The 16,725-nt window shown below is 36.9% G+C and overlaps 2 protein-coding genes across 2 annotated transcripts in view; one reads left to right on the top strand and one right to left on the bottom strand.

Moving 5' to 3' along the window:
* LOC150096686 (tRNA wybutosine-synthesizing protein 2 homolog) overlaps window positions 1-1,816 on the bottom strand; it is a 60,097-nt gene extending 58,281 nt beyond the window's left edge. Inside the window, exon 1 of the mRNA XM_090408332.1 lies at window positions 1,585-1,816. Coding sequence (XP_090264458.1) covers window positions 1,585-1,631 — 47 coding nt within the window. The 5' untranslated portion in view covers window positions 1,632-1,816. The remainder of the gene's footprint in view (window positions 1-1,584) is intronic.
* The window catches only part of LOC150096685 (guanine nucleotide-binding protein G(I)/G(S)/G(O) subunit gamma-12-like), a 42,708-nt gene continuing 27,763 nt past the window's right edge, over window positions 1,781-16,725 (top strand). Inside the window, exon 1 of the mRNA XM_090408333.1 lies at window positions 1,781-1,911. Coding sequence (XP_090264459.1) covers window positions 1,820-1,911 — 92 coding nt within the window. The 5' untranslated portion in view covers window positions 1,781-1,819. The remainder of the gene's footprint in view (window positions 1,912-16,725) is intronic.

The following is a 16,725-nucleotide window of genomic DNA, read 5'->3' as shown; positions in this document are numbered from 1 at the left end:
AACGGTGGAGAAGTTCTGCAGAGAATAGTGGGAGATCAGGGGAGAGGTCATCCCTGGAAACTGTATAAAGAGGGTGTGAGTAAGGGAGTGAGAGGCAGGTTTTTTTCGTGCAGAGTTGTGAATGATTGGAATGCCTTGCCTGAGAGTGTGGTGTCTGCATGGTGTTTGAATGTGTTTAAGACCCGGTATGATGAGATGTGTGCGAGATAAAAGGACCTCCTAGATGAGTCTTTGACTCCATGAGGTCTTGTTTAATAATAATAATAATAATATGGAAAATATATGACTTCTGCCTTGATTTTAACCTTGTTATTTTCCTGGGTCTGGCTCTCACTGATGAAACCTCAATAAAGGTGAAAACCAGTCTGGGTAGTGACCCTTCCCATTAAGTTTTTGCTCTATGGGATACTAAGGTAGCTGATGTAGTCAACAGCCTTCTATTGTATATACAAGTAGACTAGTCGTGAAGTAACTTCGTAAACTGTAAAACAAGAATATAATTTCTTGTCAAGTATAATAAACATTTTATATAGCTCAAAAGGGATTTACTGGATTAAATCAATATACCTACAAATATCCATAAATATCAAAAATGTTATCAATAAAGGAGGGTTTCAAGTGCACACATTATGCTGAAATATTGTCTACTTTATTAAGTTATTAATGTTATTTTATTAATGATATACATAAATATCACTAATAAATTCTGGCTTGGTTACATAAAGGGGATAGGATACTAACAGCCTGAAAGTTCAAAGCAGGCTGTGAGTCCATTTGATTTGTTAACATCCTAGGTGGGAGATAAATTTCATTGGTGAGAGACCACTACTTTGCTTGCTGGAGGCCTGAAAAGTAGCTTAAAGTCTCAAGTTTGATCTACCATGCTTTCCAAATTATTAAAAAAATAAAAACACTAAAATATTATTACATAACATAAAATAATGTTATGTAATAATAATAATAAATCCACCTACAAGAGAAGTGCACCTTCTCCATGTCACTCCGGTCTCCAAACAACAACAAAAAATCAATAATAAAATAAAACAAACACTTGTTATATATATCTCCCCGCGAGGAGTATTTTAACTCCATGGAAGTCAGATGTTAATAATAATAATATATTCTTAGTTTGTGTAAATCCTCACATAGGCAAACAAAACTTGACAGCGCAGTAAGCCTACGCATAATCAATAAGTTTCGATATGGAGGCTGTGTAAAACTTGTATCTCCACATAAATGAATACCGTTAGATATACCTTTATTTATTAAACTGTAAAAAAATGAATACTAATATATAATAATTATCATTATGTGACACCTCCAGGGAGTCCAAAGACTCATCGAGGGAGAGTGTGCCAACAGCATCGAACGACTGAAACCCTTTCAAGTACTAACCACGCTCAAACTAACTAACCTTTTTTCGTGAGCCATTAGTAGCAGAGGCCCTACCAATCAACCAACATTTGCTATAAATTACTCCATTTTTAATTAATTTTATTTTCTAAAAAACTGAAGGTATAAACATATGATAGAAATATTTCAATAAAACATTTATGGGATGGATATTAAAATCTCTTTTAGTACCTGAAACACTGCGCATCTTTCACTGAAATAATGACAGCACTACACATTTTTACATTTAAAAGTAGCACCTTTTTCTATAGTTACTTCTGTGCATGTACGGTATTTTGATCCTAAACAGTAACCTATATGCGCCGTCTGGTGAACGGTCGCATAAAGGAAGCTAGAGTTTTTGCTTTTGAATCTGCGATATATACACTTTCAGTAATTGAAAACTATTATTCTTGAAATAAGCAACATGGCACAGGTCCAGGCAATGAAGAAACAAGTATTGCAGCTTAGGCAAGAAGCGAACATTCAAAGAATCAGCGTTTCGCAAGCATGTGAAGAGTAAGTAAGCTGTCAGAAAAACGCCAGGCAAATGTTTCTTCCCGTAACATCAGCAGAGTAATTGTAATTGCAACGCATGATAACAACAACAACAACAAAAAAGATTATATATATTGTGATGTAAAATTGAAATATGCCCTCTGAATGATACGTAATCTGCTGAGATTAAAGAAAACAGTGAAATTCCTTTCGCTGTTTTCTTTTTGCAAATCCCAAAGGGTTGAAAATGGAATTCCAAAACCATTGCTGTGTTGAGAATCTATTTTTAATATTTTGGAATAACAGAATCATTTTCTTCAGTGTAAAGTTATCATTTATTCACCACATTGTAGTAACATTTGTTGACATAAGGTAAAACAAAGTTGGACTTTACTTCATCGGGAAAATATATATGTGACCGCGCCCTTATTTTCTGCTATGGGTTTGCACTTGCATAATGTAAATTCCCCACATAGCCAGAAACTGCATAATAGTGCTACTGCTTTATAAGGAATAGAAATACTCTTACTCTCAATTATACTACTGCTAATTTCTTAAAGCAGTGGCAGCTATAGACTATTTTTGAGAAAGGAAGGTTATTGAGAAATGCTTATTATGATTTTCGAAATGTTCCTTGTTTTTTTAAGATATATTTCATCCATTTGTATTATAATTAAAAATACATAATATATTCGTGTTTTATTATTGAAATAGAAATTCAAAATACATCTAACCCTAATTTTTGATAGGAAACAACTGTTCCTTCTTCCTGATTTACCCATGAATAATAAATTTAGTTTAATCCTTTATCCAAGTGTAACCAAACAAAGATTGCACCTGAAATATCTTCAGGACTGATGCAACTCGTGGTAAAGGTGGACCAAACTCTCATCACTACTTGTCTTAGTATCTCCCGTAAAGTAAAGCACATCTCCTTGCAGGTATGTATAATGCTATGCATTAAGGGAAGGGCCACTACCCAGACCGCTTTCGACCTTTATTGAGGTCTTGTCAGTGGGAGCCTGACCCAGAGGTGGTGGAAGTAATGGAGAAGTCATATTTACATATCTCCTGTAATGTAAAGCACATCTCCTTGCAGGTATGTATAATGCTATGCATTAAGGGAAGGGCCACTACCCAGACTGCTTTCGACCTTTATTGAGGTCTCATCAGTGGGAGCCAGACCCAGAGGTGGTGGAAGTAATGGAGAAGTCATATTTACCTATATAAGTTGCCAAAAGGTGTGTCTCACCTTATTATTAAATTACTCTGAATATCTCAATAAAGGTCAAAACTGGGCTGGGTAGTGGCTCTTCCCTTAATGCATAACATTATACATGTCGCAAGAAGATGTGCGTTACATTATGGGAGATACTAAGACAAGTAGTGATGGGAGCTTGGTTAAAGGATTAAACTAAATTTATTATAGTCTAACCAAGTTGGAAAAAACTTCCACCATCTTCCTCTAAATCCAGAGTAACTTAATAATAAGGTGAGACACCTTTTGGCAACTTGTATAGGTAAATGTGACTTCTCCATTACTTCCACCTTAGTATCACCACCTCTGGGTCTGGCTCCCACTGATGTGACCTCAGTAAAGGTTGAAATCGGTTGGAAGCTTGTGTAATGAATGGCAATGCTGTAGCCCATGAAGTTTTAACTGAGGCTTGGTTGTTACTGTTACCCCCCTCAGATGACATACGAGCAAATGAGCGGCTCTGCTCGGTGGTGGGGGTGAGTCTGCCACGGGGTAGAGCCAACGCTGAGAGTTCTTCTCAGTGGCAGGGTGAGCCTGTTACTGAGGGGAACAACACTAAGTTTGACCTGTACTTGAACATTCAATAAAGGTCGAAACCGGTCTGGGTGGTGGCCCTTCCCTTAATGCATAGCATTATACATGTCTGCAAAGAGATGTGCTTTACATTATGGGAGATACTAAGACTAAGAGCTTGGTCCACCTTTACCACGAGTTGCCTCAGTCCTGAAGATACTTCAGGCACAAACTTTGTTTGCTTACACTTGGATAAAGGATTAAACTAAATTTATTATTGTCTAACTAAGTGGAAAAAAAACTTCCAACATTTACCCATGAAATAGAAAAACATTTGGTGCCCCTCTCTATCCCCAGGACACTTAAGTCTTGAGTGGAAAAGAACACCAAGTCTCACTTGTATAGCTGATATAAATCCCATCCAATTTCAAAATACTGCTCACACATTTTTATTTGAATCCAAACTCATACCTAAATCCAACTCGATCTGAATCCCATTCTAAACTTATAGTATATTTGTTGTAAGTGTGAGATAATGACTAGGCTATTCAGGTATCTAGTAAACAAAGTGGTGTCTCACACCAGGAAATGAAATTAATCTGCTACCATAAGTCAGATATGGATCCACAGCCTCTTGGTTTGTTTCTGTACTTAATAAAGTATAAATAAATGACTAAATTTCCCTTTTTGATTACTTCAAAACAGATTGTTAGTACATTGTCCTTCATTTAGTGCTTCAATAAAACTTCCACTTTGTTTGGCTTGCATATATGCAGTATGGTGACTGTGGGAGAAGAATGTTTTTCATTATACAAGGTCATAAATTTCATGTCTCTAATTGTCACAAAATCTGGTGCATAGGCTCTTTATACTGTATTTATTATTATTATTATGTAACACCTCCAGGGAGTCCAAGGACTCATCGAGGGAGGGCACCTACTCTACAACTCTGTCTCACCACTTAATCCACCAACTACAGCGAACTGCATCATCTACACGAATGCCATCTACTGCTCAGCATCACTACTGCTAGTATTTTCACAGACAATCGCATGTTCATGGTGGGATTTGAACCTGCAGCCTTTTGGCTGGAGAGCGGATCCGCTAACCACTTGGCCAACTAGGCCAGCTTAAGAAATCATTTCAAGCATTATACTTCATTTCGCAATTTTTTTTTTTTTACTTTCTTTTCTTTCTATATATAGGTTAGTTTATATTGTAAAAATTTTATTTTATATAAATGCTCTTATTATTTCCAATATGAAAATATTTACCAAATATTTTTAGGATAAATAGTTTTTTGCATGCATCATCCCTTTTATTATTATCATTACATAACACCTCCAGGGAGTCCAAAGATTCATCAAGGGAGGGCTCCTACTCTACAACTCTGTCTCACCACTTAATCCACCAACTACAGCGAACTGCATCATCTACACGAATGCCATCTACTGCTCAGCATCACTACTGCTAGTATTTTCACAGACAATCGCATGTTCATGGTGGGATTTGAACCCGCAGCCTTTTGGCTGGAGAGCGGATCCGCTAACCACTTGGCCAACTAGGCCAGCTTAAGAAATCATTTCAAGCATTATACTTCATTTCGCAATTTTTTTTTTTTTACTTTCTTTTCTTTCTATATATAGGTTAGTTTATATTGTAAAAATTTTATTTTATATAAATGCTCTTATTATTTCCAATATGAAAATATTTACCAAATATTTTTAGGATAAATAGTTTTTTGCATGCATCATCCCTTTTATTATTATCATTACATAACACCTCCAGGGAGTCCAAAGATTCATCAAGGGAGGGCTCCTATTCTACAGCTCTGTCTCCACTAACTGCAACTACCTTCATCATCTACACCAATGCCATCTACTGCCGACCACCACCACTAGTATTTTCACAGACAATCCCTAAACATCCATGCCCATGGCTGGATTCAAACCTGCAGCCTTCTGGCTGGAGAACGGATCCACTAACCACTAGGCCAACCAGGCCAGTACATTTAATGCTACAATAAGTTAGTTTTGTTTGTAGCTGTGCGTTGTGGTGTCTTTTAGCATCAACTCAATATAGGATTTCTATTAATTATTACTTTCTAATATATCCTGAAACAAACAGATTTTCTCTCCCTCCCTTTCCCTACATATATTTGGTTTCAATAGAAGCACTTATTCCATCCTTGCAAATGCATGTTAAAGAATCCAAGTATTTTGACATGTTAATGATTTTTTTATTTGATTTTTATGGTGCAAAGACACGAAAGGTCATACTGCACCAGGACAGGTTACAGCAGCACATATGGTAAACGGTTATTAGGACAATCACAAACATCCATTCCTTTGGTGGGATTCGAACCCTTAGCCTCTTAGGTCGAGAGCAGATATATTAACCACTTGGCCAACCAGGCCTGCACATATGAATGACAAAATTATAGCTTGTGATTCTGCATTTTGACTGATCGTTGAGAGAGCAGTGAGTAATGTCAGTTGTTTACATATTGTGTCAAATTATACAAATGACCAGTGCAGAAGAATGAACATGTAGATTGATTATTATTATTATTATTAAGAGACTTCCAAGGAGTCAGGAACTCATCGAGGGAGGCCATACTATTCACACCAGCTGTCATACCTGTTCTTGAATTCATTCACACTACTTGCACACACAAAACATCCAACAGCAATGCATTCTAGTCACGTGCTACTGTATGAGAAAAAAAAAAATAGCCCTTACCCCCCCCCCCCTTCTTGACAGCATCCTCAGTTCCCATGGATACCCTTGCATATTTTCTTTACCCTCCATAAAATGAAAAATTCTATCTACTGAAATTTTATATAACCCTTTTAGAAGTTTATAAGTCTCGATCATATTACCCGTTTTTCACCTGTTTGCTAATGTCTGCAGCCTACATTATTCTCAATCTGTATTCTGCAATCCTGATATCATTTTTGACACTCTGCTTTGCACTCTCTCAGCTGAATCATCACAGAAACCAGGAGACCAGATCTGTACACAATAGTCCAAGTGAGGACTTATCAAGGTCTTGTAAAGAGGCAAAATGACTTCCTTATCTTTACATGTCAAGGTTCGTTTCAGCATTGCCATTATTCTCTGAGTTGTATTTACATTTTTTGCTGTATGACTCTTGCGCTTGAACTTCCTGTCTGCTACAACTCCGAGATCCCTAGCCTCATTAGTTTCTTAAAGCATAATTCCACCAATATGATACGACATTGGATATCTAATCACATCGAAGTGCATGATTTTACATTTATTAACATTGAAATGACAGCCATGACATGACAGTTTTTCATGTAGTACTATCGTATCCTGTACACCCCTTGAGGATACATGTCAGGAATTTGATGATGATCAAGTGACAACCATTTTCATGTACCCATAATTCTAGCCTCAAATCATTCTTCAAGTACTGCATATCAGCAGCACTCCATTACCCTAATCTATTTTTGCATCATCAGCAAATAGCTGTATGTCACATGTCAAATCCTTGACATACTGATTTTTTTTATTTGATTTTTATGGCATAAAGACATCAAAGGTCATACACGGTATGACCTTTGAATGTACAGATTCAATAACAGTCGGCCAAGGACTGATCCTTGAGGCACATGACTGGTTACCTTGAATCTTGCAGATTCACCCCCCAAAAAAAAAATTTCCAAAGTCTTCACCACCATTCCTGAGATACTGATTGGTTGATAGTTGGATATATCAGTCTTTGTACCACCACTCCTGTGCAATGGGATTACCATACATTCTTTCTATTCTTGTGGAATCTTCCCTGTTCTGAGACTTAAATTATATAGTCTGGTCAAGGGAATAGCCTCCTTCAGCTGAATACTCAACTGCTGATATCCCATTAGTTCTTTTTGCAGAATTCTTATTCAGTTTGTGCAACAGCATTAGTACTCTCTCCTTATCCACATGAGTTTCCTCATACAGTGAAGAGAGGTAATGGTGAGTTCAATGCTGCATATACCAGGTCAATAGCTTTTAGGAAAATGGCTGCTCATTAGTTGAACAATTACTTCTGCATACCATCTGCATTCAGTAGAGTTATTCTTTCAAATTCATTCTAATTATAATTATCATAATTGACGTCATCCTTATGCACACGATATTCTTTCCACATCATCTTTATCTTACTAATCTCTTTCTTAATTAGATTGCACATCCATTTCAATCCTACTCTATTTATTCTTTGAACTTTAGGGACACATTCTGATATCACATCATTTAGGTATTTTTGTAAACACTTCCCACGCACTGTCAATATCCTTCCCATCCAATAACTGATACCACGGCACAGAACCCAGCATACTCCTTCAGGTTGTCATAATTTCCTGCTTTGTAGTTCAGAATGTAACCGTTTCTGAATGGAACATTCATAAGCTTAGCCACTTCATAAGTGATTACTGCATGATCACTGTCACCAACCAGAGGCAGAATAGTTACATCTTTAACTGAACACCCCTCCCCCTTTGACACTATAATCAGATTCTAACACTCTTTGACCTTGAGTTCCTTCTGTCACATGCTGCTTGAGGAAGTTGTCTCGCAAGAACTCAATAAATTCAGTTTCATTCTTCTCGTGCGATTTCGTAGCTTCCGAATCAATGTTAGGATAATTAAAGTCTCCCATTATGATTACTCTTTTTTCACCCATCATATTTATTGATGCATTTCTTTGTCACTAGCAACCAAATCCACCACCAGATCTGTTATGACACTCAGCTGTGTATTTAATCTTGTTGGACCCCACCTTGCACCAGATGGCTTCAAACTCATTGCCACATGAAAATTTGTTATATATTATATTGAAGTATAAGACCTGGTTTCCATTTAAGGTGCCTAGTAAATGAATCACTTCAGAAGATTCCTTAAATATCCTAAAGAAAAAGTTGTCTTCTGGGTAAGGTGTAAGGCATCGATGCAAATGATCAGTCCATTTTATGTTTAGAGACAACATGCTTAGTGAGACTAGTTTTTTTTTTTTATATTCTATATTTACTGTGTATTTTTTTGGAGAAAACAAAGGACAAATCAGAAATTGTTTCATAATAAAAAAAAGTAGTTTGTGTTTAGCTGTTTCACTAAAACTAAAAAGCTTTATAACATTTATTATAAAATATAAGCATACACATAGCATTTTAAACAATCATGTTATTACTTCAAAAAATTTAATTTTGATACTTTTCACAAGAATGAACTTTTTTTTTAATAAATCAGGTTTGCGTTTTAAAAATTCATAAAACTGTATACAATTCATGTCAAAGTTACATTTGGTATAAATACATGCTTTCAATGTTTCAATATTTAATTTTTTTTTTCACTGGTCCACATATTCACTAATGAAAATACTCGTTCAGTGGGAGCATTAGATCCAGGGAGGTATAAGCAAAATTCAATTATTTTTAAAATGTTTTTAAAAGATACATGTTTATCTGTGATACTTTTAAAAATTTCAGCCCACCTACGTTGGCAGGACTTGTCATTTTGTCACCATTCTTCAATCTTTTCGCTGGTGACATAACTTTTAATACATGAAACTTCATCAAATAGTTCGCCGTCATTTATATTTAAGTTCCAGTGACTGGAAATGAACAAAACGCTTTCCTCGATCTTCGCCCACAGAGGGATTTCTCGTAGTAGGACCCATTCAAATAATTTAATTTCCACAAAAGAGCTGTCCCAGTTATTTAAATAATCAGTGCAGGTTTGGTAAAATTTATGAATTCATCATGCATATCAAGGATTTAGGCCTAGCATGGCCTGTTCTGGCCTTAGAGGTCATCGTTGAACTGTTTAAGAGGACGTCCTGGTTTTCTTTTTTTTAATGGCTTGTACTTTAAGGCTTGTTTTGGTAATCTTTCTGTTTTCATTCTTTGAACGTGTTCCATCCATTTATATTTATATTTTTTTTATTTTTTTTTATTACTGGTTCTTGGTGAATTGCATCTTTAAATATGTTGGCATCAATATTCACTTTACTATTTCACTTCACAAAATAAAGGACAAAATGGCCATTTTAGAAAAAAAATAAATCTAAAGGACAGAGCAGTAAAATAAAGGACTGTCCTCTTAAATAAAGGACATATGGTCACCGTATCAATATTCTACATTGAGGTGTTCTTTCAGAACTTTTCAAAAGTAAATCCCTTGCCACATGAGCATGAAATCTTAATATATCCAGAGTACTTGTTAAAATGGAATGCTGTCTTTGGAACATAGAAAGTTCTGTAAGATTTTAATTAGTTTGAAAACCATTCTCACATTGACTTTTTTTTAATAATAATGCTGCTTGACTTCAAACCTGCCTTACATAGGATAAGGATTTCTGTAAGTTCATTAGTTGGTTGGCACACACATTATTAGCTACTTTATTAGCAACAGTATATGGTTTTTTTTTAAAATAATTATTACTACTATTATTACTAGATGAGGCTTTGACTCCATGAGGTCTTGTTTAATAATAATTTAATAATAATAATAATTACGGGCGACTCCAGGGAGTCCTTAGACTCATCGAGGGAGGCCCTAAACTTCATGTCCACACAACTATATGACAACGGTATCTATTATACCTTGCCGTGAACTCATTCACCGTCATAGCACCCACAACAGACTCTGGCAGCTTATTCCACTCATTTACCACTCTAAAAGTAAAGAACCCAGCTCGAACACCCCTGCTAACCCCACACTTGCCCAACTTCCATAGGTGTCCCCTAGTTCTCCCACCACCACCAGTCCTGATCTCAAAAATATCCTCTGAATTAATCCTATAGAAACCCTTTAGCAATTTGAATGTCTCAATCATATCTCCCCTTTTCTGCCTATCAACTAATTTCTGCACCCTACAAATCTTCAACCTGTTCTCATATGGTTCATTCCATACACCTGCTATCATCTTAGTCACTCGCCTCTGGATCCTCTCCACCTCCTCCCCATCAAGGCTGTTAGAAGTTTCTGGATTTTGTTGTATGTTCATTCCATAGACCTGCTATTATCTTAGTCACTTGCCTCTGGATCATCTCCACCTCCTCCCCATAATGGCTGTTAGAAGTTTCTGGATTTTGTTGTATGCTCTCCATTTTTTTTTTTTTTTTTTTTAATTTCTGATGATGCTGTTAGCCAGATGACAGCAAAGCATGCTGAAGTCTATATAAATACATAACAATATTTCTATTTTGAAATATTGTTATGTATTTATATAGACTTCAGCATGCTTTTATACCATTTCATTATCTATAAAAACATCAAAAGAAAACAAAGGCAATCATCCCCACATACACACTTATTTCTAGTAATATAGAGTTGCACTTGTATATGATGGCATGATGAGCCACTGCAACATATTTCTTACTTACATTTTCTCAGTCACTGACACATCTTCAGGGATTACAAAAAAACTAATGTAACATATATACAAATAACACACAATACTAAGCCCAACCACATGGGTGACACTAAAGTCCTATCTAGGTGGAGCACTCTCTAAGGGTGGTTGTAGGTGGCCTGGAATGTAAAGTGAGACCTCTGGTGATAAGCGTTTCCCAAATCTTAGGAAGCTTAATGCAACCATATTTGTTAAGATTTGATTGATTCCTGAGAGCTGCTGCTGATTCTAAGAATAATCTCTCTTTTTTGAATTTGCTGTGGTGGAGCATGGTGGTTTTTTTCCATGAGATCCTGTGGGTTGTATCCAAGCCTCCAACATGATATCCTCACAGCACTTAAGCCTCTACACACGGATTGAATATCTCAACTATATCCTTGGCATCAGTTACCAGTCTACCACTATTATCATATAACATTGTCCTCCTGTAGGTGCTCTTTCTTCTACTTGCCACATATCGAAAGAACTTGTTAGGATATTTCTTCCCTTGTGGCTAATCTCTGCTCATACTGTACCTTTGTTGTTTTTACCAACTAAGTCACTCTCCTCGCCTGCTCTTTGTACTGCTCATGCAACTGATTATTGCAGAGGTAACACCAACATTCAGTTTATGTGTTACCTCCACAGTGTCTTCTTCCAGATTTCATGCTCAATTCGTTCATTCATCCATCCATCCATTTTACTCATACCTTAACCTTTTCATCATTGGAATATACTCAGATATTGCTGCTGTTAAATAGTTCTTGATTAGTGCCTAAGCAGCATGTCTCCTTTCCACTCGACTCCTCTTTCCATGTTATAGCTCCTAAGCTTTTCATAATCACTGGCCCTGTAGTTCCATATATTTCCCTTCGCAGAAGTTCTCATATGACTGGTGATAATCCAGGTGATCACTTTATGGTCACTCTCACCAACTGGGATAAGATTAGCCACACCGTTCACAAGCTCATCCTCTAATGATGTGATCAGATCTAAGACACTCAACTCTCATGTGCTCTCCATTACACATTACCAAAAATAATTGTCCCTTAAGGACTCACAGAATTAATTTTTCTTATTCTCTGATGCTATCTCTTCATTCCAATCAATATTGCCATAATTAAAATCATGCATAATGATCACTCTTTGCTTGCTCACTAAACCAAGTTGCTTATACATTTCCTAAAAATAATTGTCCCTTAAGGACTCACAGAATTAATTTTTCTTATTCTCTGATGCTATCTCTTCATTCCAATCAATATTGCCATAATTAAAATCATGCATAATGATCACTCTTTGCTTGCTCACTAAACCAAGTTGCTTATACATTTCCTAAAAATAATTGTCCCTTAAGGACTCACAGAATTAATTTTTCTCATTCTCTGATGCTATCTCTTCATTCCAATCAATATTGCCATAATTAAAATCATGCATAATGATCACTCTTTGCTTGCTCACTAAACCAAGTTGCCTATACATTTCTTTGTTTCCACTCTCAACATTCCCTGGCCTATAGCAACACCCAACTAAATATCTCATCCTACTCTACCAGGCTTCACCTTACACCATACTGCTTCAAAACCACTGCCACTATTTTTCGCTTGTGTGAACATAATTTCCCTACTATCATCAGCAGTACTCTCCTCACAGCTCTTCCTGTCCTCACAAAAACCTAATACCCTTCCATTTCTATTCCTGTCAAGCTATCATTTTCATCCAACCAAGTTTCACTTATTCCAACTGTTTGCAGGCAATAAACTCAATCACTGCCTCAGTTTTATCTCCCTTATTTCAGATACTCCTGGCATTCATAAATAAGCATGCAATTAATTTCTTGGTTTTTAACCAGTCCTACACATGTCACCCCTCATCTGTGACTTCTCACCTCAATTTTTTTGCTCACTTTTACCCTTTGTTTCATATATATATATATATATATATATATATATATCTGAAATCAACTACTCTCCATGCATATACTATCCCATTCCTATGCTGACGATCGTCATACATGTATTCATTACTGCTTTCAGAATTCGCTCTCCTTACACTGTGTCTTCCTGTCCAACTTGCCATTCCTGTTTTCACATTCTCATCTCGCACTACTTTTGTCTCCATTCACAATCACTTTGGTCCATTCTCCTGCTCATTTACATAACCTCTGACTTCTGCTCATTTACATAACTTCCAGATGACTCATACCAAATCATTCAAATGCAGTTGATCATTCATCCCTCAAATTCACTCCACACAGTCACAAACTACACTCCTTTCTTTTTACAGACTTCCACTAACATAAACATTCATGATTTTTGCTCTCTTCCTGAACTCAGTCATACTTGAGTTACATATCAGCTACTGTTCCTACTACACTGTTGTCTTTCACTCCTCAGTAATCTTCTGATGTCTATCCTTACATTTTCCCTATGTCCAACCAAATCATTCGTTCTTACTACTATTACTACTAGCTTCCTCACATGCGGTTCATATTCAGACCATCAATCACCCTGATCAGCCTCACTCCTGAAACAGACCTTATACACCAACTTATCCACCACACCTTTTATAACATAATCTATTATAAAAGGTGTGATGGTTACTGTACTTGAATCATTTGCATTTTTTTCCATTCATTCATTTTATTCTTTCAGACTCTTCCATTAGTATCTACCATACATCTAATCTCATTTTAATAATTTTATTCTTCATTTCTTGCATTCTATGAATCATGTTCATTTTCATACCAGCAGTTGTTCCTGCTTATGTTTCATTGGTCAGGCTTTCTTCTGTTCCCACAATAGCACCCGCTGTTGATCTATCAAGCAGGCTCACTTTCACTTTTTCAGTCATTATTATTATTATTATTACCCCAAGACCTCATGGAGTCAAAGACTCATCTGGGAGGAGGTCCTTTTATCACACACACATCTTATCATACCGTGTCTTAAACACACTCAAACTCCTTGCAGACACCACACTCTCAGGTAAGGCATTCCAATCATTCACAACTCTGCATGAAAAATACCTGCCTCTCACTCCCCCTACTCACACCTTCTTTATACAGTTTCCAGGGATGACCTCTGGTTCTCCTCTGATCTCCAACTCTTCTCTGTAAAACTTCTCCACCATTGATCCTATAACAACCCCTTACCAATTTGTAGGTCTCTATCATATCTCCCCTCTTCCTCCTGTCACCAGACTCTGCAAATTACATCTTCTCAATCTTTCCTCATACTCGACATTCCAGAGGTCAGAAACTGCCTTAGTTAGTCGTCTTTCGACCCTTTCCAATGTCTCTTCATCCTTCTGAAAACCTGGTGACCAAATCTGGGCACAATAGTCCATGTGTGGCCTAATCAAAGACTCATACAACGGAACAAGAATCTTCCTACCTCTACATGTCAGTGTCCTCCTCATCATTCCCAGAAGTCTTTGTGTTGTCTTCACAATTTTGGCAATGTGTCCCCTAAATTTTAGATCCTTATCCACTATCACCCCAAGATCTCTTATTTCCTCTACCTCCAACAATATATTCTCACCAAGCATAAATTCTGCATCCCATCTTTGTTTTCCAAATTTTAAAACCTTACATTTTGCAACATTGAATTCACATCCCCATTTCCGTGGCCAATCACTCAATTTATTCAAGTCTTCTTATAAGGCCACAACATCTTCACTACACTTCATGGTTCGTCCCAACTTTGCATCATCTGCAAACAACTGAATAGCTCCATCCAAATCTTCGCCAATATCATTAATATACAAGTTAAACAGTAAAAGCCCTAAAACAGACCATTGAGGCACTCCACTAGTAACTTTCCTTTTCCTGGATATCGTTCCCCCCCACACACAACTTGTTGATACCTATCAGATAGCCAGTCTCCAATCCAATGCACTAATCTAATATCTAACCTCATCTGCTCTAGTTTGACTGTCAACTTATCATGAGGTACTCTATCAAAAGATTTTGCGAAATCCAAGTATATTACTGTGTATCATTCTCCTCTGTCCAAGGAAGCATTCACTTTATTGTAATAAGTAAGCATATTACTAAAACATGACCTCCCTTTAGCAAATCCATGCTGTCCATGAAAGATAATACCATTGTTGTCAACCCAACTCTGGATCCTAGTTCTCACAAACTTCTCCAACAACTTAACCACAACACCTGACATACAGATAGGCCTATAGCTTGATGCTTAGTTCAATCACCTCCTTTATGAAGTGGCACAATCTTGCTCTCCTTCCACTCCTTAGGAACTTGACCAAGTGCAAGACTTGTATTAGAAAAATATGTCAAGGCAAGTGTCAACTTCCTGGCACATTATTTCAGAATACGTGGTGATATATTATCAAGTCCCACAACCTTATTAACATCTAGTTTACTCAACTCCCCATACACCTCTTGCTCACTTACAGTCAGTCTCTCCTCCCCATCATCAACTGCCCTCAATCCCTCCATGAAGTTACATTCACAAGATTGAAAGATCTTTATGAACTGCTCATTAAGTATCTCCATCACACATTCTGCAACAGCTGTCTTTATACCATTTTCTCCAATCAATGTCATCCTTCCATAATCATTCTTTCTTTTGCTGGCTACATATTGAAAGAACTCCTTAGGATTCTTTTTGGCTTCATTAGCTAACTGCTGTTCATACCTCTGTTTAGCTACTCTCACTAATCAAGTCACCCTCCTTGCCTGGTCTTTGTCAACCTCATGAAATTGGTTATTTCCACTTCCCTTATACTGCCTCCACAATGCCCTTTTTCTCTGTATCACATGCTTAATCTCTTTATTCATCCATCTCGCACCTATCTTATTTAGCCTTCTCACCCTTGGAATACATTTAGACATTGCATCTACTAGATAGTTTTTGAAAATCCCCCAAGCTGCATTGATCTCTTTTCCAGCTAACTCCTCATTCCACTTAATCACATGCTTAATCTCTTTATTCATCCATCTCACACCTACCTTATTTAACCTTCTCACCCTTGGAATACATTTAGACATTGCATCTACTAGATAGTTTTTGAAAATCCCCCAAGCTGCATTGATCTATTTTCCAGCTACCTCACTACCACTCTACACCCGCAAGCTGTCTCCTGAGCTCTTCATAATCACCCCCCCCCCTTGTAGTTCCACATATACCCTTTTCTCACAGGGGTCCTCGCACTGCTAGCAGCCACCCAGGTAATCACTTCGTGATCACTTTCACCAATTGAATGATTTGACACCTCATTTATGATTACATCCTCTAATGAGATGACCAAATCCAAGACCCTTAATCCTCATGTGCCCTCTGTTACATACTGTCTGAGGTAGTTATCCCTCAAAAACTCAAGAAACTCATTTTCTTTACTTTCAATTGCTATCTCCTCATTCCAGTCTATATTGCCATAATTCAAATCACCCATAATAATCACCCTTTTCTTATTCTTAGCTAATTTGACTATACATTTCACTATCACAACCATCCACATTACCTGGTCTATAACAACATCTCGTCAAGTATTTCATTCCATTCACCTCTATATCACACCATACTGCCTCAAAACCACTGGCACTATTTCCATCTTGCATCTCTACTTTGTATGAACATAACTCTTTCTCTATCATCAATAGCACTCCCCCCCCTTTTTTTACCCCTTTTATCCT

Source organism: Typopeltis vanoorti, chromosome 18, assembly GCF_054136105.1.
Source record: "Typopeltis vanoorti isolate ZY-2024b chromosome 18, IOZ_Tvanoo_1.0, whole genome shotgun sequence".
NCBI classification, from domain to species: domain Eukaryota; kingdom Metazoa; phylum Arthropoda; class Arachnida; order Uropygi; family Thelyphonidae; genus Typopeltis; species Typopeltis vanoorti.
The sequence above is the reverse complement of the archived record's forward strand: the minus strand, read 5'-3'. Positions and strand labels throughout refer to the sequence as shown.